Below are 25,660 nucleotides of genomic sequence, written 5' to 3'. Positions count from 1 at the left end.
ATATTGAGGAAATTTCCCTTTGCCTTACATTGAAACAGAAAACTGGATATGACACAACAGTACAAGCTTTAACTCAGATAGCGTATTGATAACATTTATTCAATGCAATGTTAAGAACGCTCAACATGGTTTATTAAAGCAGGATATCTAATCGCGAAAAAATAACGGAAGAGGTTACGTTGTCTGAGCTCATAGCTAATTCGCGTCATCAGAGCTGTGTATACCGGCGGCTGATGTAAACAAGAGCCGAGCACTCGGTCTCCAAGCTGCTGCTGCTTCGCGCAGCGTGATGATGCATCTGAATGTCTATTCGTTTTGCGCATTTCCCTTTGACATTTATTAGCGAAGTGTTTTGGCACTTGGATCTGCTGTTGATAGAACGCGGTCGGGTGGATGGTGGCGCCTACATAGCAGCACCCGTTTTTCCGTTGTGCTTCCAGCCGGAGATTTTGTGAGCAGTTATATGCTAAATTTGCACTCTTCTCAAGCAGAATCAATGCGACAATCGATCTAAGCGAGAACATGCTTTTCGCGGCATAAACATGTCAAAACAAGTAAACGTGGGGCTCGCCGACGCCCAAAGCGTATTTTAGATGCGGGAGAATGAATCGTTTCTTCTTGCATCGTTGGGACATTTGATAGGCGCTGCTGCAAGTGAAAGCAAGCAACATCCACTACCACTTCCCGACATTCAACTTTCCGATCACAGTTGTAGCCCGTCTTCATAGCCGATGAGTGCGCGATTCGTTTTAGACATGAATTTGCCCGCTGATGCAAGTACACAACGGTATCAGAATTACCAAAGAGCTCATTAATAGGTACAGCCAGCTTTCTTATCTGTTTTGACAGGCCGCACTAGTACCGAACCTTTCACTTCTTTACATACATGCGACGCGCTTTCTTCGTTAGGAAAAATTCTTGTCTACTGTTGTGAAAAGCAGTGATTTAGACGCTTGTCGCAAAACTATTTCCTTTGTGTGCGAAAATTTTCATGCCATTTATGTGAACAGAAGAAGTCGCGGCATAAGAGTACGAGCTTCGCTTTTGGCTTGAAAGCAGTACACCCATTGAAAGTGCCATCCGGGCGCTTATATGAACATGCAATAGCCTTTGAGTGTGATTGCATTGATCCTTGGCAGCACAGTAAAGTTGAGTTATTATTATTCTTTGGACGATGGCACAAGTCCTTGTTTTTACGCGAACCGGTTTCATGTGGCAAGACGACAGGCATCGAGGACTCACGTTTGACAGTTCGCCGCCACAGCTAGTGCTCAAGTTGCGGCTTGATAAGAACACGTAGAGATGAAGCAGCGGTGAGGGCGAATATACGCGCACTAATCAAGCCAACAGAGCCAACAGCCTAGTGACACCACTTGTTTGAATACAGCTCAGAGCCAGCGTCTTTGTAGGCACACTAGACGACGATAGTCGCCGAAACGGTCGCTACTGCTTTTTTCCTAGGCCATGGTTTGCTCTAGAGGGAACAAGTACCATTTGGGCAAGCAGGAGGCTAAATGTAACATACGTGCCTCTGCAGTAGGCAACATAATGACTCAGGAAGTCAGTCGCTCAAGTCCTGAAGTTTACCTCTAATTGCTACTGCCACACAAAATTTTATAGAATAGTCTTGCGCTTGTAAAGGTGACCGCGGTGTGCGTCCAATATTCAATATTGGAACCGCTGAGAGAGTGTACCTTGTTGAAAACTAGTGGCGGGGTTCGGCTACATATGAAATAAATATTGCTGCTAGAATGGGAATTGCTGGCTTAGCTTGACAACAGGCCAAATGAATTTCATATTCATAGACGGGTGGAGATTTGATCGAGTTGGATTTTTGAGGCTTATCTTTCTTGTGCGGATAATCAGACACCGGGCGCCAGGCAACTCGGTCGTGTTTTCTGTGCATTACGGTGTATATTATTGCAACCCATGACCACCAAAAAGAACACGAAAGTGTGCTTTTTGGTGTATTCAGTAATGTGGGCCTTGGGCATTCGGCTATGTAGATTGAGAACCGTTTCCAGTGTGACCAACAGCCTAATAGTCTGTCATGTTTCTATTTATTTACATTTAGGTAACGTAAATAACTTCTCTTAAATATAGTGTTTTTTTGTTTTTCATCTGGTGGTGCGATAATTTTTCGGCGAACAGGGCCGGTATTTTGTAGCGATGCCTTTTCCGATTCTATGCCTTTTCAGGCTTTTTGCGCTTGGCTACTGGTCAGAGCGACGGTCGGCCCACATTATCAACGCGATCAGGCGGCCGTGTGTGGCGGATGATAAGAATAGCATAGAATAAGGCATAAGGCATCGCTACAAAATAGCGGCCCAGGGGCGCTATAACGTAAAACTATTCCAAACTTTTCTATTCCAATTCTGCTATCAGCCCTCCACGATTGGGCAAAAACATTTTTCGACCACCCCACTTCACCTGTCTGTCACGCGACGTCATGAAAACCGCGATAGCTCCCCATCTGATATGATGTGTACACACTGATTATGCATGATTTGACAGAAAAAAGAAAAACAGTTATTTCTGATTCGACGCCTTTCCGCCATTAGCCCTCGGCTATTGGTAAGAAGTTTTCGGGCTGCAGCCACTTCACCTGCCTTTCACGCGACGTCACAAAACCGCACAAACTCACTGCGTCAAAGTCACGTGTACGCGATAAAGATGCATTATTATGCCGAACAAAACTGATTTTTTTTTTGGAATAGCCTCAGGCTGCCCCGTTCCGAAAGGAATGAAAGATGGCTGCCGCCGATCGCTGAGACGCTGGCTACTCGCACCTGCCGGAGAGCATGGGTGTATTTGCATATAATAAACTTCTTGCGTGGCCGTGTAACGTTTTCGAGCACTTTCAGCACGTTTACCACCTCATTCTGCCAACTCTTCTTTGCTGAGGGTCAGTTTTAGCGTCATTCTTAGGCTTCCGTTGCATGCCGCCGCGATTTTCGACCAGCCACCACAAGTTAAGTAAGGGAAAGCAGACCAATCGCAGACGCCGGCACCACCCTCTTCATCCGGTTATCGATTTTCAGTGCACTGGCTCTGCCACAGCGGATCCCTCTCCACTTGAGCGTTCTCCTCGCCTCTTGACAGCCAATTAGATACGACAAACCGCTCAGTGTAGGTAATGTTATTCGTTTTTCAAGCAAAGAAAAGTGACCTCCTATGAACGAGGAGAGTGTTTGATTGGTCTGTACAGACAACCCTGTGGGTGACCGCCCGGTGCTTGCGTCGGTGGTTACGTAAATTTGACGTCAGGAGATTGGAATAGAAACATATTGGAATAGTTTTACGTTATAGGGCCCAGGTTTCAAACCCCTGTTATTATTCTCACAATGCTAACAGCATTACTATCAGAATATTATGATCATTGAGGTCAACAAATAAAGCAAGCTTGTGCGCCGATACTAAGGTGGAAACTGTTGTCGGGAAATAAATGAACAGAGTGAAGGCAAAAGGAGTAAAATAATGACCGCAGGAAGCGTTTAAGGGTCGCTTAATACGGGCGGAAAATATATAAAGTTGTAAGAAAAATTAAGAAAGCTATTTTCAACCAATAAGAGCAAGCGAACGCTTTATGAAGCTATTGGCTTTATTAAAGAAATGATGCGCTGGAAGGCACATATTTGTGTCAGTGAGGACATTTAGATAGCGATTCTTGGTTCATTATGTATTTCCGTAGAGACAAGAACCGTGAACTAGCACACATGTAGTGTAGCAGTGCCGGAGCACTTTCCTGCAGCCCCCACAGGGTGATAGGGCGGCGGAGAAGAGGATGACACTCATTTTCCTGCGAAATTTCACGTGCTCCAATGCCCTCGCACGACAGCGCACCAGCACGTCCCGGCAGGCCTGGTTGTTCGCTAATACGCTCAATATCTTATGGAGGCAGGTCTTTGAATAAGGAGTTCTACCTTCGCATTGTTTCACATTGCCTTTCTTCACAATTTCCGGAATAGCACTGGCTGTTTAAAGAAGTTTGACGAAATATTTATTTTACTTTTGGAAACGCCATGTCTATAGCTTATCAGGTTGAGAAGTACGTTAGCACTGAGGGTTTTTGATGTCATATGTTTGCGACGAACACGACACGCAGCTCACTTGTAACAAGAACACGCGCGCTTTGTACATGCGGGTAAAGTTCCATCTCCAACCCCTTTCACAACCCCCGCCCTCCCCCCACATTTTCCTTGCCCTGCTTCCGTTGCAGCCCGATAGGTAGAAGCTGTAGACGCTCTGGATGCTCACCTGCAGCTCCGACAGCAAAGAAAGCTTGTTCTGCAAGCGCTTATGCAGGAAGGCCATAACTGCCTCCCTCCTGGGCTTCCAAGCCATGAACGCGTGGCACTCAGCCGTGTAGGCCTCGGCATGGCAGTCACGCCTACGTTCAGAGCCCGATACCTTGCTAAGACCTGTGCAGCTTGCGACACGCGTGAACCAGACATAGCGCATGATCGGCTCAGGCGTTTCATGGCCTGTTCTCACTGCGAAAAATCTGCCATGCTGAGCTACCGAGCTCTGTCCTTGCACATTTATGGCAGCTTGATGCTCTATTTATTAAGGAGCTAAACAATTACCCAATCTAGGCACCTCGCCGAAGAAGCCACGGGGGTTGACTTTTAATACATGCGCATATTTTTTTTTCAGGTATTAAACGTCTCTTTCTCTCTCTCAAATATGTCGGCGTCTTCTTATTCAGAAACTTATTAGAAACTATCTAAAACTAATTAGAACTTATTATTCATCGCTTTTCGTTACATCTTCTTGAACGTCCTAGAACACGGCGAGCAGGTCATTGCTGTCTCACACTTTTGTTACACTCACCGGCGTCGAACTTCATGGTACATGAGCTTTCCTTCTTATTAAATATATACTTCCCTTTGTAGCTGTTCTCTCCTTTCAATTTTTCATTGCGGTTTCCTTCCTCTCTTCCTGTTATTCCTGTTTAGTTTTCGAAAGGTCATTGCTGTGCTTTTGTTCACGTTTCATCGCGTTCTCATCGAGCCTCTCACCAAGTGTTTCATGGGGGAGCAGTTATAACGCTTAGGTTAGTGTCTAACTCACCCCAGTCTTGTGGCGGAAAGCTTCTCTCCGCATCTAAGAAATTCAGATAGTCCAGACGTTCTCTCCCACTCACTGCTGCTAATAGAGGAGGGCTCTGCATGCCGTTTACACGCCGGCTGACACACGGCCTTGTCACCGGCCTTGTGCACAGCACTCCTTTATTCTGAATTCTACGCCCTCGCTGCTAACACTTCTTCGCTCGTTGCCGTACCCACCCGCCTTACCTCCGCTCCCCTTTAGAAGAACCCCACCTATATATGCTGTGCCGAGGAAAGCATATGTCGCCTTGATAAAGACGAGTCCACTTGTCGAAACGTTGGCTCCCGCTTTTACCGTGTTCTGTTTTGCTCAACCTACCGTGGTGGAATACACACATAAAAAAGCCTTATGTCGTCTTGGTAGTACTTGGGAAACCTTTAAAACGCGGGAAATAGAAATACTGCTCTAGCGCACTGACTAAAGGAGACCTTCTGGGTGTCAAAACACAGACGAAAGGCTGATATGTCGAATTTTGATGATGAGTGAAAACAGCCACGAATTCTCCACTTTGGAGAAAGCGAGTAGAAGCAGTTGATAAATAAAATATATCTTGCTGGGCAAAAAGATAATATTCAAGGGAGTCTATCACCACGATCTCTAAGGGCTACTATAGTCGGTGGCAACCCAAGAATTACAAACGAGCTCCACCCAAGTAAACGCCGTGCTCTTGGCCTTCACTAAAGAGAGACAAGCCGATTGGAGGTTACTCCCAATTATATAATAGACATATGCAACCAATTTGGTTTACTCACTTCCCTGACGTCACGCGGTACTGAATGTCTGAAACAACATTTTTCCCTTGAGATTTTTCTGTCAATGGTTTTAGGATGAGATAGCAATGCCTACCGCAAATCTTGTTGGTGATTCTGATATGACTGCTCAGCCAAAGATAGTATTTTAGCTGGAAACAACGACTTTTTATTTTTGAATTCACTTGCCTTACAAGAGCAATGTTTCTAAGCTGTGAATGGACTTCATCTGTCTCCGCTCTCTTTCAGACATAAAGGGCAGGTGCGCTGCATTTTTGTAGGTGGAGCTCACTTGTAATTTTTAGGTTGTCACCGATCATAGCGCAGGGAAAACAACAGCGACAACAGCACAAATATAGCGACCAGTAAGAGCCTTTGGAAACTTCTGCGCAGACTTCAACATTATCAGCACATTGACCTCGATAGACCTTTACGGTATACTGCATAATAATGATCTGTGGAAGCAAAGGGTCAGTGCAGCAAAATTTTGTACGTATACACGTCTGACTGACATAATGGTATATAGAGCCACCATTCTAGCTATATTAAGCCTTAACAAACTGCGAATATCAGCTCACTCACTTGGGAAAAAGCATTATCATGAACGGGACTAGAAGAACAAAGGACCTCATGTCTCAGCGTAGCACAATTTGCTGTAATACAAGCGCAGTGTGTGTCCGGACGCGGCAGCTTGGTCCTTTTAGTGTGGTAGCGAGTGCGAACTGTCTGTCATATTCTTGCCAGTTGCGCAGAGTGGGCCCTTATGAAGTGTTTATCCATGGTATTTCGCGCAAGATACACAATGTGATTGCAGATGGACTAGTATTCCTTTGTTCGTGCAGCATGACTTGGTTTGATGGCCTGTCATTGGACTCTTCTCAGCACTAATGCGGCAATTGTAACTTTAGTGTATTCTCTGAGCCCGAAAGGACAAGATGGAATAATGCTTATATCTGTACTCACCTCACTGCTTCATTTATGTGTTTTGCGTGACTTGGACCATACTAGCAGCAGACCTCCATTACACGTTTTACCCTGGGACAATAAAGTATTGCGTAACAAAGTAATATTATCGTATTAGAATGTACTGTGTTTACTGTCACTTTACTATTACCCCATGCCAACGGCAACAATTTCTCTGTCGCTGTATTTTTGGCAAGTTTTCGCGGTCTCCGTATTGTATTGTGTTAAAGCGTTGGTATTCTAGGGCTACTTCGTAAATACATCCACCTGTCTGTCTGTAGTGCATGACACGATGCGCTTCATAGGCTGTACAGGGTGTCCCAACTATAACACACCAAGATTTTGAAAAAATATGCACATGCCCCGTAGATGAACAGAACTAAGGTAATCTTGTTTTCCGTCGCTTGGAGATATTCACATTGTTTTTGCATTCCGCTTAATTACATATTTCCTCATCATCATCATCGTCATCAGCCTGGTTACGCCCACTGCAGGGCAAAGGCTTCGTACTGCTCGAACTATCCTGGTCATGCACTAATTGTGGCCATGTTGTCTCTGGAAACTTCTTCATCTCATCCGCCCACCTAACTTTATGCCGCCCGCTGCTACGCTTCCCTTCGCCTGGAATCCAGTCTACAGCCCTTAATGACCATCGGTTATCTTCCCTCTTCATTACACGTCCTGCCCATGCCCATTTCTTTTCCTTGATTTTAACTAAGATGTCATTACCTCGCGTTTGTTCCCTCACCCAATCTGCTCTTTTCTTCTCCCTTAAAGTTACACCCGTCATTCTTCTTTCCATAGCTCGTTGCGTCGTCCTCAATTTAAGTAGAACACTTTTCGTAAGCCTCCAGGTTCCTGCCCCGTACGTGAGTACTGGTAACACACAGCTGTTATATACTTTTCTCTTGAGGGATAGCGGCAACCTGTTGTTCATGATCTGAGAATGCCTGCGAAACGCACCTCAGCCCATTCTTATTCTTCTGGTTATTTCCGTCTCATGATCCGGATCCGCAGTCACTACCTGTCCTAAGTAGATGTATTCCCTTACCACTTCCAGCGTCTCGCTAGCTATTGTAAACTGCTGCTCCCTTCCGAGACTGTTAAACATTACTTTAGTTTTCCGCAGATTAACTTTTACACCCACCCTTTTGCTTTACCTCTCCAGGTCAGTGAGCATGCATTGCAATTGGTCCCCTGAGTTAATAAGCAAGGCAATATCATCAGCGAATCGCAAGTTACTAAGATAGTCTCCATTAACTCTTCTCCCCAATTATTCCCAATCCAGGTCTCTGAATGCCTCCTCCTGCCTGGCGCCTTTCTTTATCCGGATTTGGTTGCTTTCTTTATGGAGGACTACGGTAGCTGTGGAGCCGCTATAGATATCTTTCAATATTTTTACACACGGTTTGTCTACACCCTGATTCCGTAATGCCTCCATGACTGCTGAGGTTTCGTTCCAATGCACTCATCTTCGCAAACTCAGAGCAACATCAAAAACTCCCCCGATGCAGCTGTCTGTTGCTCAGCATGTGCTACATAAAACTGTTTTCCCGAGCGTCAAAGAGGCCCGCGAATACACACAATGTGCTTCGACCGACAGGACACGCGCCAAGTTTCGGCAACTTCAAGAATACGGCGCAAGAACCACATATTTCATATTTGAGATGCATTTCTTTTGTAATCCTGCGCCGTCCCATCCATCAACGCCTCTTAAACTTCTTTCGCAAACAGAATTCCTTTTTTTTTCTGAAACATGACGCAACATTCGTGAAATTGTAGAACGAGCCCAAACTCGTGAACGTTACAGAATGTTCGGGAGAGTTGACAGGTACGCTAACGGCGATATGATCCAGGCTAACGGCATGCTAAGATGTTGGCCCTGCGATAACGTCAGATCTGAAAATAAAAAGCTGCTTTGTTTTATATCAGCCTCATAGAGAGCCCCTAACGACGTCGAAGGCCTCAGTGTCACTTTCTTCGAATAACTTTCACTTGCACTTACTCTGAGTAGGCCGCAGTGAGAACACCTATTGGTCGAGGTATAAGAGCCAAGCGAACACGCGCAAATAATGCGGTCTTGACGTATATTTCAACGAATACGTTCAGTGATCATGCTCTTCTTCTATGCGTTCCCAACAAGGTATCCTTCGTATTAAACCTTTGTTGTTGTAACGTACCTGACGACAACAATGGTCCTTGTGGTGCAAATCTTTGAGACCAAATTTTCGATGTATTATGTGGTTGTGCTTTCATTTTCGCATCACTTCACTGTACAAGGCTGAACTACAGGCGGAGAACCCTTAAAAATTCGGGCGCGTATTCGGAAAACGTTCTTACGCTAAAAGTGGTCGTGCTAGTTATAGCGTGACCAATTACAGGATAATTATTAGCGAAGGCCATCAGCCAATGAAAAACAGCATTTACTAACAAAATGATTTGTAAGTACGACCCCTGATTTCGGTGAGCATGGGCGCCACCTGCGACATGTTGTCAGCCCTGGCGTAAATTACATTTTTTACCAATAAATGGATATTTGTCATCTCATGTCTCGCGATGGAAGTTAACGTTGTCAAGCAAATATGAAGGGTACTGATTTTCCCACGTGACGTTTACTCAAATATTTACTCTTAGCGGAACACGCTCATTGTGCGATTTATGGATGGATGGATACAACTTTATTGTACGTCCGGCAAGGTCTAACGCGACGCAGGCTCGTGTCTCCCACGGGGGAACGTCAAGGCCCTGCCTCAACGCTGCTGCATTGTGCGATGGAGGGTTCGAAAATATTATTACAATGCGTGTGGTGCAGAAAGATCGCATGATGAAGGATGAATATTGTTGTGTAGCCTTGACCAATCTGGCGCTTGCCATATTAACCTTCGTATATTGGGCGTGAGGACAACCACTGGAGATGCGGGAACTGCAATCATTTTCACGTGCAAAGTTGGATCACCTGATCGCACGTTGCCCCGACGAAGGGAAGCGGGTGGTTGGAACGCCATCTTAACCATGATTTCCTAGTGGTCCTGTATTTACTTATTCTTTTTGTTTGCTGAAAGAAGAAAAAGATCTACACGTGGCGCATGATATGTGCTTCGTGTGCTTACAGCTGTGCATGATACGCATCTTGAACAGAAAGACGCAGGACTGCTGCCGTTCGCCGTTCAGTCGCCGTTCACCGTTCAATAAATCAGGACTCTTTTGCCGCCATCCCGCCGGCGTATCCTGTCGATGCACCTCTCACGTTGAATGTCGAAGCTAATGTGATTAGCCTTGAAGCAATGTAGTGGAACACCATACAACCAAATGTTTCACTTCTTTGGAGCATACTTCTTAAATTTTTCTTTTACCGAAATCTTGGTGACGTACGTGAGGTGATGTACGTGAGGTGATGTACGTGAGAGCAGACGTGAACTCCAACGACAACGTGCAGTCCTGGTGGTTTCCTTTCCTTCTGCCATTGCGATCATTCTTTGATTGTGGTGTCGTCATCGTATTTTCGCTGTTATTGCTCTGTAGCTGTCACGGCGTTGCCATATCGTCGCCATGATGCCGTCTATCATCAAGTCGTCATCGTCATACCATTGTGGCCGCCACAAAGTCGTCGTCATTTCGTCGTAAAGATCGCACTGTCGTTAACTCACAGTCATTATACCTTCGCCATCTCGCTGTCTTGTCATTGCACGCCCGCCACCTCTCGTCGTTATGTCATCGTCAGCAGGCCATCGTAGTTATAGTTGTAGTATTGCCATTGTCGTCATGGCGTAGTCCTCGTACAACTGTAATCATTTTAATATAATCATTCCATCGGTATCACTCCGTCATACGCATTGGCACCTACCCTCAAGGGGACAATCCAAGAATGAGGAAAGCTTTAGGTATGTGTTGAGGGAATGAATTGTGATGAATAAGTTAAGCGTTTCCATTACCTGTAGCTGACCGCGATTTTCTGTTTCCCACTTCTTCACTTCTTCCTTCTTGTTCTGGTTCTCTCTCTGACCACCTACACTGTGGCACGTACCAATTCTAGAGGAATGCCTAAGAATGATTACATACCTCGTGTCACATGCCCAAGACGCACATACCGAATGGCCCATGGCGGGAAAGATGTTAGAAAGGGAAATCACATCGAAAAGTGCTTGAAGTTTTCTAAGAGTGCTAATCGCATTAAAGATATGTGGTTTCGCGTGCCACAGATACGTTATTATTAAGGGACCCGCCGTAGTGGGGGCCTCTGGTTGTTTACGTGCACCTAAATTTGCATATACACGAGCGTTCTGGCATTTTTAGCCCCTATCAAAGAGCCGCCGCCGCGGCCGGGATATAGCACCACAATCTCGTGCGGAAAAGCTCAACGCCATAGCAGCTGCGCTACCGCGGCCGCCAGGTTTAGAACGATAAGGGTCAGCGAGGGGGAAATTTACCGGAGAGATAAGAGGGCGATCCGCGCGTGTTCGCGAGCCTACATGAGCTCCGATGCAAGCAGACTGGCGAAGTCAAGATCGAGCGCTAGCCTGAGCGCGTGTACAGCAAGAGTTACATTTTGTATTGTTATGTGAGCTGTTTGTCCTGCGGGCGCAACCAAGACAAGATACGTGGAGGCGTAACCTGGTCGTAGAGAAGAGGGGAAGGAGGAGCGTCGGAGTTGGCGTTGCGAGAGGTCTGGCCTGCGCCCATGCTGACTCCGACCCGCGGCCACTGCGCTGGATGAGCATGCACAAGCTCACTAGTGGTAATGCGGGGTCGTATCTTTTCAGGCATATTTTACGTATTATTTATTGTAGCTCTGCACCCGGCATCGCAACGGAAAGTCGAATTCTTATTGTTTCGGACAATGACATGCACTCACTCCTAAATCCTGCATGAGCACATCGCCGTAGAGCGCTGTTTCTTTTTGTTTTCTTGTTGTTCAGTGCTTCTAAAAATACTTGTTATTCTCAGTATCGTATAGAGCTGCCGTGTTGAGCCTAGGGCCTGCAGTAATGTAGCATGTTTCAGCGTCTACAAAATTAAGGAGTGAGGTGTATACCAAAAAAGAAAAAGAAATGGGGAGTTTGGAGCGATAAACTACCCGCGAAAATAAGACAAAAAGCTAAGAAGTTTGTTTTGAACAGATTCACCCGAATAAATAAAATAAAATAAAAAATGAAAACAAATTGTGGAGCGGTAATGAAAACCGGTAAAATACGCCGAATTTGGCGAAAATAAAGATCAACGACGCTGAACCTCAATTAGAGTTACGGATCTATGCCTCGCATCTTTCTGTTTTTTTAGTCTATTGCACTGTGTAATGAACATTAGCGATGTAAAGTATCTCGCAGCCATACTCACATGCAGTAGTCTTACCAATCTGTTGTTTTTAATGCTACAGCTCTACGGTAAACAGCGCGAAAACAGTAAGCAGGGGCTGCCAGCAGCGCGAAAATAGGCTTGAACCGCTGGGCTGGTCCCAGAGTGCTTGTTTTTGCTACGCGCGTAGAAAGCAAGCACTGCCTGCCTTTGAGAAACGCGATAGCCGCTAATGAGGCGAAACACACAAGAATGATCGAGTGCGGCAGCTCCGTATGCTGTTTCTAGAAAAGGTGCGTTCGTGTGACTCAGACTTTGTTTTCACTTGAGCTGCTCTTGTTCTTTGAGCCAGCTTCCGTCGTTATAAAGTGGCTTATACGATGACTCTTGACCTATTCTCGATATCAAAACATGTTTTCGCTAATGTGTGCAAAAACGCTTCTGGTCTGCTTACTTGAAGTCCTATTTTAAGCATTCATAATTGCAGTTATCATTTTCACTTACTGTTCGGACCGCGCATTCTACACGGCGTATGACAGCGGAGCGCTTCTTTGCACCACCGTTCACAGTATACTCAAGAAAGTGTGACGCGTTCTCAAAGAAAACATTCAGGAAAAGGAAACTCCATCGGAGGTGCTTTCCTGCTACGCAGCAGCGCCATACAGATTTTTTTTCAAACCGTAAGTACGCTTTCCGGTATACGTATGTGATTATTGTTCCATATCTAATTGTATGGCATACTGCAAAAAATACTATTTTCAGCTCTAAAAACAAGAAAAGGGGCTGACAGATAGAATAGCACACTGTGGTATAAAATTTTGTAAACAGGGATGAAGTGCCTCAGACAGGCTGGCCAACGTTTCGGTAGGTGGACCTATCTTCGTCAAAGGTGGCCTCGTCATCCTCGGCGTGTTAGTTTTAAAGGGTTAGTGCAGTGACGTCACGTGCGGGTGTTGTCGCTGGCGGCTGGTTTTAAAGAGAGAGATTACAAGAGGGAACAGGCGCTGTCGTCCGACGTCTGTGAGCCGAGGGGACAAGAGCGTGAGAGTGGGCACGCGGGGAGGAAAGAAAAGAAATAGAAGCAGAAAAAAAGGGAAAAAAAGGAAAAGAAGGAGGGGGAGCCAGGGCCGCACCAAGACACAACAAGGGGGGGGGGTGAAAGAAAAAGAAAGAGAAAAATGAAATCTTTAAGAAATACGGGGGCTTGGGAGCGTGTTGGGGATGCGAAAGGTTAGGAGGTATTCAGGGGGAGTCGTTGGCGGCATGTTTTTGAGGCAATAGAACGGCCGGTCAAGCGGTCTGTGCGCGAGTAACACAAGAGACAAAAAAGAAGGAGAAAACCCAGCTCTGTTAGTTTGTCGCTTTCGTTACATTTTACACCTATATCGAGACCTAAATGCAACAACATTCAAATTTGTGAACCTTATCTTTATGCGTCGCCACACGACCTTTGTTAATGTGACATCTATTTATATCACTTTCATAATTAAGTCCTTGAATGCCACTCGTAAGTCGCTGGGGTATCGTTGGTCCAGCGACCCGGATCTTGGCCAAGTCGATCAGCTGATGGGGCATGGCCAAAGAAGGGGCAGCGTAGGACGAAACGCAAAACGTTTAATTACTTCGTTGCATAAGAAACTGCGTTGCGTAAACAACGGTCTGCTCAACAAGCTGCTCATGAAATACAGGCAAACGTTGTCCCTACGAGGAGGCGTGACACCTTATATACTGTCCCTGTGAAACGACGGTTACTACCTCGAGTACTCTCGCCAAGAGGAGCAGGACGTAAGCGCAGCCGTAGCAATCGCCGGGCGTCATCTGCGCACATGAAGGGTCATCGCACACAGGCTGGCATCACCCTGCGTCGAACGTCGCTCACTCTGCCATACGCAGCGAGAAAAGAAAAGAGAAACGTTCCCCGTCAGAGCAGAACCCTCACACACAGACGCCGATGCGCATCGCAGCTCAGCTCATGTGGTTTCCGCCACATTCAATTGCGCGAAAGGTCTTCATAATGCAAAGAAGGGGCAAGGCGTGCAGGCACGGACACAAGAGCAGGGAAGTGGACAACACGGAAAGGTGTTCGTTGTGCGAGTGATGTTTTCAAGAAGTTGGCGTTAACGTTTTGGCATCGTTACAACACTCTGCAGCGGAGCCGCCAGAAAGTGCCTCGAGTAAACAGTAGCGCGGCAATTTCGCGTGCATTCGCGTACTTCTTTGTCGTTCGAAAAAAAAAAAGCAACACTTTTATGCAGCACATATTGAGCAAGAGAAAGCTGTATGGGGAGTTTTTCAAGTTGCTCTAGAATTTTTTCAATTACACTTTAATCGTAATCTTAATATTTGAGAGGTTGATTAATTGTTTAATACTAATTATGTAATTAATAATAATAATAATATTTGGGGTTTTACGTGCCAAAACCACTTTCTGATTATGAGGCACGCCGTAGTGGAGGACTCCGGAAATTTTGACCACCTGGGGTTCTTTAACGTGCACCTAAATCTAAGCACACGGGTGTTTTCGCATTTCGCCCCCATCGAAATGCGGCCGCCGTGGCCGGGATTCGATCCCGCGACCTCGTGCTCAGCAGCCCAACACCATAGCCACTGAGCAACCACGGCGGGTAATTATGTAATTAGGTGAAATGCAAAAAAAGTAATCTGAGTTTCTCCAAGCGATGCCAAACAACATTATTATTATATGCAAAAAATAGTCTGAGTATCTCCAGGCGATGCCAAACAACATTACTTTGGTCCTGTCTATGTGGCAGTTGTGGCAGTTGTGGCAGCTATGTGGCAGTTGCATAATTCTTTTAAATCTTGGTCCGTTATAGTTGGGACACTCTGTATATTAGTGCACATGTCAACGCGAACAGTGCATTACTGGCAAAAGACTAAGTGCACCGGTCGGGATGGCCACAACTAAAAAAGCCAGTGTTCTTTCTGAATGCACGCCGTGAACAGAAAGCTATTCATTACCAACAAAAAAGCTTACATCCTAAGCACATTGACTAGGGATGTTCACATAGGGCTGTGGTTGCATTACAGAATCTCTTGTCTGGATTATGTGAACCTTCCCGCAAACTTGCATATTATTCGACAGTGACAGCGAAAAAATAATTCAACAACGCACGAAAAAAAGGAAACAAGCTGAAGACGCTGACACAGGAATTTGGCTGTCGTGCATAGCATAAGAGTTTTCGCTGTATTATAGGGAGTTTCCCTCAAACATATTATTCGAGAGCGACCACTAATTCACAGTTTGTCGTGTTGCCTTAAGCACTGCAGTTCAAGTTACAGCTGCTAATGCGTTAGCACAGCTTCGGCGGCTACTTAGTTGAGCACAGGACAGGCATGGACAGATGCAGGTGCAAGTACACAGTCTGGTCACTTCCAGCCGCGACAAGATAGCTAATATTAACCACAATATGACATTTTTGAACGTTAGCGCTCGCACCATTGTTCTTTTCCATATTGCACGCGCCACCTCATATTTATTGTAGTGTCAAAGTAATCTACGATTCATTATTGCTGCATTCCGCTTCCCCTTTATTTTCAGTATATCTTGGAGGGTGTTTAAGTATTTCCTCCGTTTATGTAAATGCCGAGGTATCTGTGTTGCTTGACCATGGGACATTACTTTTCTTGAATTGACCCCATGTAATTACTCGTCCCGTCATCAAAGATCACAATTCCCTATTTGTGCTAAACATAGGGCCTAAATTTGTCGCAGCGCTGCCACACATATTCGCAAGTGTCTGAAAAATATTTTTTAGCACTATGTTGCCCACATACATCAGTCCGGGCGCCTTCTGTTGCTCCATTTGTGCAATACGCGCGCATGATAAATCAAACATTAATTCAATGTTTTGCTGTCGTCTCTCTACGCCATTAACTTAAAGCCTGAGCAATGGAGACAGAGGAGATCCTTGCTTGAGTCGTTGGGGAATTTCCACTAATTCATGAGATTTTCGGTCTTCCGATACGATTTGTATGGTGTCAGCTGTCGCGACGCCGTATAGCGGTGGCGTTCTTATGGATCACCTACGACGAAGCGCTAGAAACGCCGTTGCCCGTAGACGCCAGCTGGGTTAGATCGCAAGGCACTTCCATCAAATGAAATTTTGGCATTGCCCTTTCGGCAAATAGTCGTACTTCCCCGCAACACACCATCGCAACTCAATCGGAAGATCAATAGATTTAACTAGTTTCCACAGCATTTCGTTAGCAATGTCGAGAGGGGCTACTTCCCTTCAATAACATGCGTATTTATGACACTAAGTCGGCACTCACCCCGGTATTCATAAATGCTTGTTAACATGATCGAAACCTATCTATGACTTTATCTAAATAACGGCTACTGTGGAGGTACGGAAAAAGAAATGAAGCGAAAAAAGAAGTTCAATGACAGTTCTGGCCATGTGCCCGCCAGGCGTCGTTTAGGTGAAGTCAAGCATAGATTTCTTGTTAACATGCATTTCTGAATTCGGGGGGTAGTGGCGTAAATGCACGTATTAATAGAAGAAAGCGCTCTGTCAACGTTCCTGTTTAAAACTCGTTAGAACTCGGCCAAACCAGCCGCCCTGGTTGTTCAGTAGCTATGGTGTTGGGCTGCCGAGCACGAGGTCGCGGGATCGAATCCCGGGCATGGTGGCCGCATTTCGATGGGGGCGAAATGCGAAAACATCCGTGTACTTAGATTTAGGTGCATGTTAAAGAACCCCAGGTGGTCGAAATTTCCGGAGTCCTCCACTACGGCGTGATTCATACTCAGAAAGTGGTTTTAGCACGTAAAACCCCATAATTTTGAACTCGGCCAATCGCAGGAAATGTATATGAACTTTTTTGGAAATATAGCCCATCGAAATTTGCGGTGAAGTCCAGCATATTGCGTAATGGGCAATGTCCGAATTCCGACCCATGCTAACACTACCACGCTTAAGAACCTCGCGGGTGTCCAGCCAGTGAGGCATAGCTCCTAAGACTTACTTAGTGATTAAAGAAACTAGACCCATATATTTTTATGTAAGAAACATCCGTGATCAATAGCGCAATTTCTTTAAAAAAATCATACCTTTCTTAAGTTTCCTTACCGCTTAGTAGACAAAAAAAAAAATAAGTGTGTCTGCAGCGGCCGCAGATTCACGGGATGCGAAATGCAAAATAGCCGTGTGCCACGCATTGGGTGCATATTAAAGAACCCCAGGTGGCCAGAAATTAATCTCCCAATGCGGCGTGCCTCATAATCAGATCTTGTTTTGGCACGTAAAACATAAGAATTTATTTCAATTTTTATTATAATATGCCGCTGTGACGCCGCATGTTCTACATCACTTTACGCTAACGTTAATAACGTATGCCCCCTCGCTCGTAAAGCATGGTGCCCGGCTACCAGTGCCCGAGTGAATAACCAAACAAAATAATTGCTCCGTAGCTCACCACGCCTCCAAATATTTTGTCGTTCGAATTGCTTAACGTCCTCGAGCGACGGCACTGTCGAAGCTCACGTCAACATCGATGACGCTCTTTTCGAGTGCGGCCGTTCCGCTGGTAGCACTGTGTTTCGTCTACGAAGACGGACGTACGCCAGTGCAACGCTTCCGGCGAAGGAAGCCGCAACCTTGGGCGGCGGGACTACCGCGCCCTTGCACGGGGCCCCACGGTCGACGCCCCCTTCGCTTCCCGCGTTTCCGCAACCCGAGCTCTCCCCACGCGGAGCGCGACTACACACTGCATTCTTTTGCAAGCATTTACACGGGGCTTTCGCTTCCGCCCAGTGCTGTTGAGTCTGCACGGAGAACGCCCCTCTCTAGTCGGCTATAGATATATCCTGCGTCAGCGAAGAATTTTCGCGGATAATTATGGCAAGACTTCCGGCCTACTCCCGTGTTACCTGCTCAGGTATTTGAAACTTTGCACGTTTAGCGCATGCCTCATGAGTAGCAGATAGGTATGGGCTTAATTCTTTCATCGAGCGAATATTTCAACCTCTTTGGCAGAGTTCCAAGAAGGCGTCAGCAGGCCTTGCTTATGGGTGCCTTTACTAAGCAGTTCCTTACATTTTGGTCTTGTGGGCTTGTAAGCAGTTCCTTACATTTTGGTCTATCCTTTCGGCCTTTGGAAACTAGGGAAAGCTTTAAACAGTATGACCGAGTCATTTTTGGTAACTTGTTAGGCCGGATGTAAACATCCACGTAGGTGCGGCCCCTGAACGCATATACTTTCTCGAAGGAAGAAAACGGTGTAAAGTAGGTTATCTAGGTGAGCGGTTTTTACTCTATAGCACCGTACTTGCTTTATTCTGCGTTTTCTGGTTAGCTATATTCAGTTAATAGCATCGCTTACTTGTAAAACATACAAAACGTTCTGACGGTTTAACTGCAGTGTAGCCTTGCTTATACTATGTGTGAGAGGGTAGGGCCGTGTATGCGTTAGCTACATGCAGCACAGTTTCAGTCCCTGGGCACATGCTACGCGTTGTGTTTAAATTTCGAGCCATGTAATGTTACTTGCAAATAGGCAATAAATGGACGAACGCAAACTGACCACGATAAGTTTGCATCGAAGAAGCACCAAGAGTTATTTCTGCGCGATAAACATCCGCCAATTTTCTTCTATGCGTGATTGCTGGTATACACATTGTGTAACCACTTTTTTCCAAGTGTTTGGTGGACAATATATTTCAATTTCATTGTATATATATATATATATATATATATATATATATATATATATCTGTGTATGCGCAAGGTGTCCCCGCTAACTTTAGCCCGAGATTAAAAATGTGCGCATGACACTTAGCTGGACAGTACCAAGGTAATGTTGTAAATTTACCAATTAGTACGCATCTGCCAGTGTTCCGCATGGACTGAGATATGCGTCCGCTCACACCCACTGTGAAAATCGGCCTAGGCAAAGAATTGTTTGGTTTCGTGTGCACGCTAAGCTTATCGCTATTTATCGCTTTACTATCGTTAATGAGCGTCTCAAAGCACTAACTACTACTAAGAGCTGCAATGGTGAGAGTTATAAACGAGGCACTATCATACGTGTTGAAACATTTATAAGTAAGTGTCAATGACAGTGCCAATTTCTTTAAAAATGCCAGTTTGCAATAGGGAAGAAAGGGGATAATATATATACATATACCATTTTTCAGGCTCTTTGTCAAGTTTCTGTAAAATAAATAGAACACGCAATGCCTTCCTCACGCATCTATCCATAGATCCATACTGAATGTGTGCTGGATGTAACGAGAAGAACCCCAGGGCGATGAGAAATGTTGCCGGAGGATTACTACTGGCCCTGTCTTTGTGTGCCACTGTGGTTCCTGGCGCTGCCCTGCCCTCCACCTGCCGTCCGGAGTACCGGTATCTACCGGGTGGCCTGATGCACACGGCCTGCAAGCCTCCCAACCCAAACTGCATCTTCGTCTCGACGGGACTCAGCGCGGCTGAGAAAGCGGAAGTGCTCAAGGCCCACAACGACTACCGATCGCAGGTGGCACAAGGACGACTACCCGGGTTTCCTGCGGCTACGAACATGTACCGACTGGTAACGAATCTGCCAGTGCTAAGCATGGAGAGATGCTTCCGCTCACACCCACCGTGAGAATCGGCCTAAGCGAAGCAGTGTTTGGTTCCGCGTGCACGCTAAGCTTATTGATATTTATCGCTTTACTATCGTTAATGAGCGCCTCAAACCTCGAACTGCTACGAAGAACTGCAGTGGTGAGAGTTACTAACCGGGCGCTTTCATACGCGTTGACAGATTTACACGCGTTAATGACAGTGCCATTTTTTCAAAAGAAATGCCACTTTGTAACAGGGAAGAAAAGGAATAATGATGATAATTATTATACATTCGTTAAAATATTTCGCGGAGTCTTGTAGTTTCTTTTGTTTGCAGCACGAGCTGCCGCACACAACTGTAGCCTCGTTGTTTTATGGAAGCGCTTCTAGACGCGATCGCTCGTTCCTAAAGTGTTGGTACTCTAGTACCCTTCTAAAGAATAATCAAAGCCACCATCAGCAGGAGCCAGAAGGTGCAATTGCGAATGAAGCGCTTCATGCCGCGTTTGGAGGGGGGCAGAAGGCAACCAGGGGACTGGCGTCGGTGCGCGGCGCCGCGGGCTGTGTACAGCCAAAACCTCCAAATTCGTTCTTTCTTTTGCCGGTGACTGCAGTCTCCATATTGTTGGCTTCTCTGCCGCACAGTGCCAACGGCAAATTGTCTACGGACGGTAGTAAAACTTCTAGCACTGCAAAAGACGAAAGTGGTGTTTCGTGTTTCTATTTTTTTTTGCTGTGCTCTACGTTTCGTTACTGTGTAATGCTGTTTTGTTACTGCAGTCGCGATGATATGTCTTGAAGCACTCTTTCCGCATTTGTACGCAAATTTGTAGTCTGACGAAGAATTCCGCGGGCACAATAAGGGACAACAAAGAATTCCCAAACAAGCGCAAACTGTACTTGTAAGCCTTGTAGAGCTTTGCCGAAGGAGCGACAATACTAGTCCAAAACACCGAGACGTGCATTCAATTGAAGCGACAAGCACATCCACAGCGCATCGTTCCCTCGAAACTTAATGCAAGCCGCCCCTCGGTGATAACGAAGTATGTCTAAGTTGGGCATCCGGAATATTAAAAGAAAGAAACGAAGTGAAACGGTAATTGTTGTGCGATATCGACGAACAAAGAAAATTCAACATAGAAGGAAATCTCGCCAGACACATAGATACATTGATTCACAAGATTACACCTGGAAGTGGAATATAGAAATAGATTTTTTGTACAGAATACGCTCCTTTCGCCATAATATTCAGAGCGTTTGCCACATTCTTCTTGATTGTTTTACGTACACCATAGAAAGAGGAACGTTAGCGAAGAAACGAAGTCCGGATAAGCGCCCTTTTACTAATAAAAATTATTTAGAATACGACAAGAGGTAAATGTATCTTTAAAATACTTTCTAGAGGACACAGATTTAAAAAGCGTTTTTCATACTTAGTGCTGTTCAGATGTATGCTGTAGATAGAACTGGTGCTGAGGCGCGCGTTTGGACCTACCATCCATTTAGTGCATGAAGGACTCTTGAACTAATATATTAGAAGATCAAAGTGAATATATTATCATGGTAGTGGCATGGGCCGACGTCAGTGAACTCTCCATTGGGAAGTTGTCTTTATTTGTTGCATTCAATTCTTACATATTCATTTATTTTAGCATCGTCATTTACTCCTTTATTTTTTTGCTGCACAGGATAGAAAAACAGTGAAGCCGAGGTACACTCCACCTCAATCTCTAGATAGCTGTTTATGTATAATGGAACAGAACAGAAATAATGTCAAAACATAGCAAGACACTCAGATCAGCGCATGCAGGCACCGCGGTATATGACTCTCAGACACGTTTGTTTGAGCAATCGCCCATCTTCGGAATAGACTAACGGAAGACCACGTAGAATGCACTGTTCTGGAATATATCTTTATTCCTACTATTTTCTTGCTTGCCATTCAAGTGTTTAATGAAGTTGACTTAGGTTAAAATTTGACACATGTGATGCCTAATTTCGAGAATGGGTATTTTTTTTTCTATAGCGAATGCCGTTCTCACTTGACATTGTTGCCAGCTGAACGAGGCGGTTGGTTACGTATTTGTATTGAAGGGGCAACCACTTTTTATCCGTTCCAGAAAAGAGGCAAATTCAATAATTTATAAGCACAATAATACATACAGCCATACATACGCACGTGCTTTGTCTGATTTTGTTTCGGAAAATTCCGGTCAGCGCTACTGGTAGCCGTCCATATGGTGGACGAAATGACCTTCACAAACAGGAACATACTCACGTTGATGTGCCCCATGTTTCCTCTTTTCGATTCTTTTGTGCGCACTGTGTCGAGTCCAGAAGGAATCATTTGAAATCCTTATGGTTGAAACTTAACGTTAAACGAAGCTTTCTTAGTATTAATGGCTTAACCTTCCGGTCAGCTCCGCCGGAGCAGACATACGAACTTGGCGGCTGTGCTAGGCCTCACATCGGCTAAACGCGATCGACATGCGATCAAACTGCGTGCCGCTGGTGAGGGCTGAAGTTAGGAGATTTCAAACTTGGAGGCATGGTTCGCTTCATTAACAGCTGAACTATGAAAATATGAAAACAAGCACAGGCGTTCTGGTAATCGTGATACCTCTGCCATGTTTTAGGTGGTCATCACCGATCGCATTGTCTGCTGAAAACTATGGTCAACGGGCTTGCTTCTTGGCGTCGTTTCCCGTCAGCTGGCCAGGAAGCTGCTTGTCACTGCCGCATTTCGAAGGGTTTGACAACAAATCATCATCATCATCATCATCATCATCATCGTCGACGCTTAAGTGTCCTGGCACGTTGCGAAGCGTCACCTTCTCTGCTACTGACGCCAGTACACGATTTTGGTGCGTAGGCGGATGCCAGCGCGTGCCGACAGATGTGTGCAGATGAACGTTGACTTTCGATACGTGTTTATCGTACCAAAGCCGTAGGTGCTAGTTCGCACGAGCAAAGGGTGCTTATATGGCGCTCTTTGGCCAGGCCTGGCCCTTGCGCCATTAAACACACCCCATCATCATCATCATCATCGCTACTTGACAAAATGCCGGCGAGCCACCGAGTTATTCATGCGAAACCCTGTGGAGCTTGGCAAATGAAGTCTCGCATTCAAGATCACTGTATCATAACGCGGAGCGGCCGATCTCATCGTAAGCGCTTTGAAGGTGTCTATCAGAGAACTGTTAAGACACACTGCATCTATGGGACCCTCCCATAGCCACTACTTGGGAACTTGAGACACGTCGTCTGCAGCCAGTACGAGTCACCGAAAAGTATACTAAAGGAGATTCTCGCGGTCGATATGTCGTAAGGGCATTCAAGGTCATGGTTAGCAGGATATACATAAAATATCTTCAGGGCAAGCAACGCAGTTCACAGTTAGATTATAATATGTTTGCTCACATTATTCTTGTACAGCAGAAATTCCCTGTAGGTGGCCACTTCACTTTCTCTTTTTCTGACCATTGCATCACATGTTCATATCAATGTAAACTTTTTCATCGCTTGCGCGATGCCTTTACAACGCAGCTATTTGGATTGAGCAGACGAGTTTCCATCAATAGAGTATAGTACTTTGTCCCAATAATGTGCATGTATAGATAACCCTATATTACACTCGGTAGTTTAAAGTGGCGTCGACGAAAGGAACACGATTGGGTTCATCGCCACTTACAGTGTTGTATTTTTAGTGCTTGGAATTTGCGTAAGCTTTCGTGAAATCATTTTAATTGCGCCCTCCCCCCTCCCACATAGACAAACTCGCAAATACACATATCCATATTAGCAGAATGGGTGTAAGTAGCTTTGCACCATTTGGTCGCATCAAAATTGGTAAAACTGTTTTCTGTGCAGAAATGGGACGACGAGCTTGCACAGGTCGCCCAAGCTTTCGCCAACTTGTGCGACGACAGGCACGATAAGGAAGCGCAGCGAAGAACATGTAAGTTGCAAGAATGTGAGGTTACTTCGAGCGACCATAGAGTAACAAGGGTGCAAACAGAAGCTTTTTGTAGACGTTAATCACCATTTTGAATCAGTTCTTCGAGAGCACCGAACAGTTAGGGCTGCATCACAACGCACAGTTAATGAACTGACATTGAAGAAAGCTGAATTCTGATAAGATTAGATAGATAGATAGATAGATAGATAGATAGATAGATAGATAGATAGATAGATAGATAGATAGATAGATAGATAGATAGATAGATAGATAGATAGATAGATAGATAGATAGATAGATAGATAGATAATTATAGCTGTAGACGCACAGAGGCAAAAAGGGTGCGTTTGTTTTCCAACATTTTGGCTTTGGTCCCGCCTTCGCCAGTGAATAGATGTTATGGTATTGCGTGTTCTTGAAGTAATGTACATGGTATAGGGAACCTCCATATATGCGTTTATCCACTAATAAGACATATCAGAAAATAGATACCAACACAAGCAACATTTCTGCTGCAAGAGGCTTGCATGCATGACAACTGAGCGACACACATGTCAAATGGGGTAAAGCACAGAATCATGCACCGCAGGACATTCGTGACAAGAACAGATTCGTTATAAAAGGTAACAAGCACAAGAAAGCCAAAAATGACAGACAAGAAGTACAGAAAAAAAGGCTTAACAATGAAGTTCTGCACACTGGTATAAAAAAATATGCGACAACCGTTGTTTGTGAGTCTCACACGTCCTAGATTAACGAAACTAAAACGCAGCATCAGCAGCCCAGAAAGTGGGTGGGAAAATGGCGCCGTGGTAGCTTAATTTGTAAAAGAATTGCGTGCGTAATGCGAAGACGTGGGTTCGTATCTCCACCGGCGGACGTTTTTTTTTTTCATACACTTACATTTCTCATTTATTCTTTATTTCTGTCATTCAATAAGGAACTACAAGTAATTTCCTCTATGCTGTTGCTTGTTGGCTTGTTATGATGTGACTAATAAAAATCGAGCACCTCGGTTTCTTTTCTTCTCGTTCATTACATAGCGAGGGACTGGAATCCAGCAGCTTTGATTCCTTCAGGTAGCAGGTGTGTTTTTGCCTTCACCAAAAGCGTTGACATAAACAAGACGTCTGAGGCAGAAAGGATATTCCACATCCGCCGCCAAGACCGGGAGTGGTGGCGCTAGCTGACACTCCCAGGGTTGGTTCTAGTAGATAAACAACGGTGCCCCAGCAAATGGAAGGTAAAAATGGCGCCGCGGTAGCTCAATTGGTAAGAGCATCATATGCGCAATGCGTAGACCTGGCTTCGTATCGCACAAGCAGCCAGTTGTCTTTTCCTTCACTTTCATTTTCCACTTATCATTTCTTTCATTCAATTAGTAGCTACAAGTAATTTCCGCTAGGCTGTCTTTGGTATCATTGTTTGTTGGCTTCGTATAGAGCAGTACAAATTAGGGTGGTCGGTTTCCTTCTTGCACACACACACACACACACACACACACACACACACACACACACACACACACACACACACACACACACACACACACACACACACACACACATATATATATATATATATATATATATATATATATATATATATATATATATATATATATATATATATATATATATAAACGAGAAGAAAAGGGCTTAACCAAGCGACTGCATTTTATTAGTCATATCATAAGAAGCTAACAAACACTGACACCAAGGACAACATAGGGGAAGTTACTTGTGCTTAGTAAACGAAATAAAGAAACGATAAATTAATAGAAATTAAAGTGGATGAAAAACCAACATCCCGCCAGTGGCAAGTTGTTTTTTTCATCCACTTTAATTTCCAGTAACTTATCTTTTATTTATTTCATTTACTAAGCACAAGTAATTTCCCCTATGTTGTCCTTGGTGTCAGTGTTTGTTGGCTTCTTATAATATATATATATATATATATATATATATATATATATATATATATATATATATATATATATATATATTGTTACGGTG

The 25,660-nt window shown here is 44.8% G+C and overlaps 1 protein-coding gene across 2 annotated transcripts in view; it reads left to right on the top strand.

Annotated features, from left to right (window-relative positions):
* Positions 1 to 25,660, top strand: part of LOC135915608 (scoloptoxin SSD43-like) — an 86,010-nt gene that overhangs the window by 36,068 nt on the left and 24,282 nt on the right. Inside the window, exons 1-3 of one of the 2 annotated variants that reach the window (XM_070535966.1) lie at positions 17,839 to 18,017; positions 19,342 to 19,670; positions 23,558 to 23,645. In XM_070535966.1, coding sequence (XP_070392067.1) covers positions 19,353 to 19,670; positions 23,558 to 23,645 — 406 coding nt within the window. In that variant the 5' untranslated portion in view covers positions 17,839 to 18,017; positions 19,342 to 19,352. Of the gene's footprint in view, positions 1 to 17,838; positions 18,018 to 19,341; positions 19,671 to 23,557; positions 23,646 to 25,660 lie in introns of those variants that run through there. The other variant, XM_070535968.1, reaches the window with a different exon arrangement.

Source organism: Dermacentor albipictus, chromosome 3, assembly GCF_038994185.2.
Source record: "Dermacentor albipictus isolate Rhodes 1998 colony chromosome 3, USDA_Dalb.pri_finalv2, whole genome shotgun sequence".
NCBI classification, from domain to species: domain Eukaryota; kingdom Metazoa; phylum Arthropoda; class Arachnida; order Ixodida; family Ixodidae; genus Dermacentor; species Dermacentor albipictus.
This window is presented reverse-complemented; position numbering and strand designations above follow the sequence as displayed.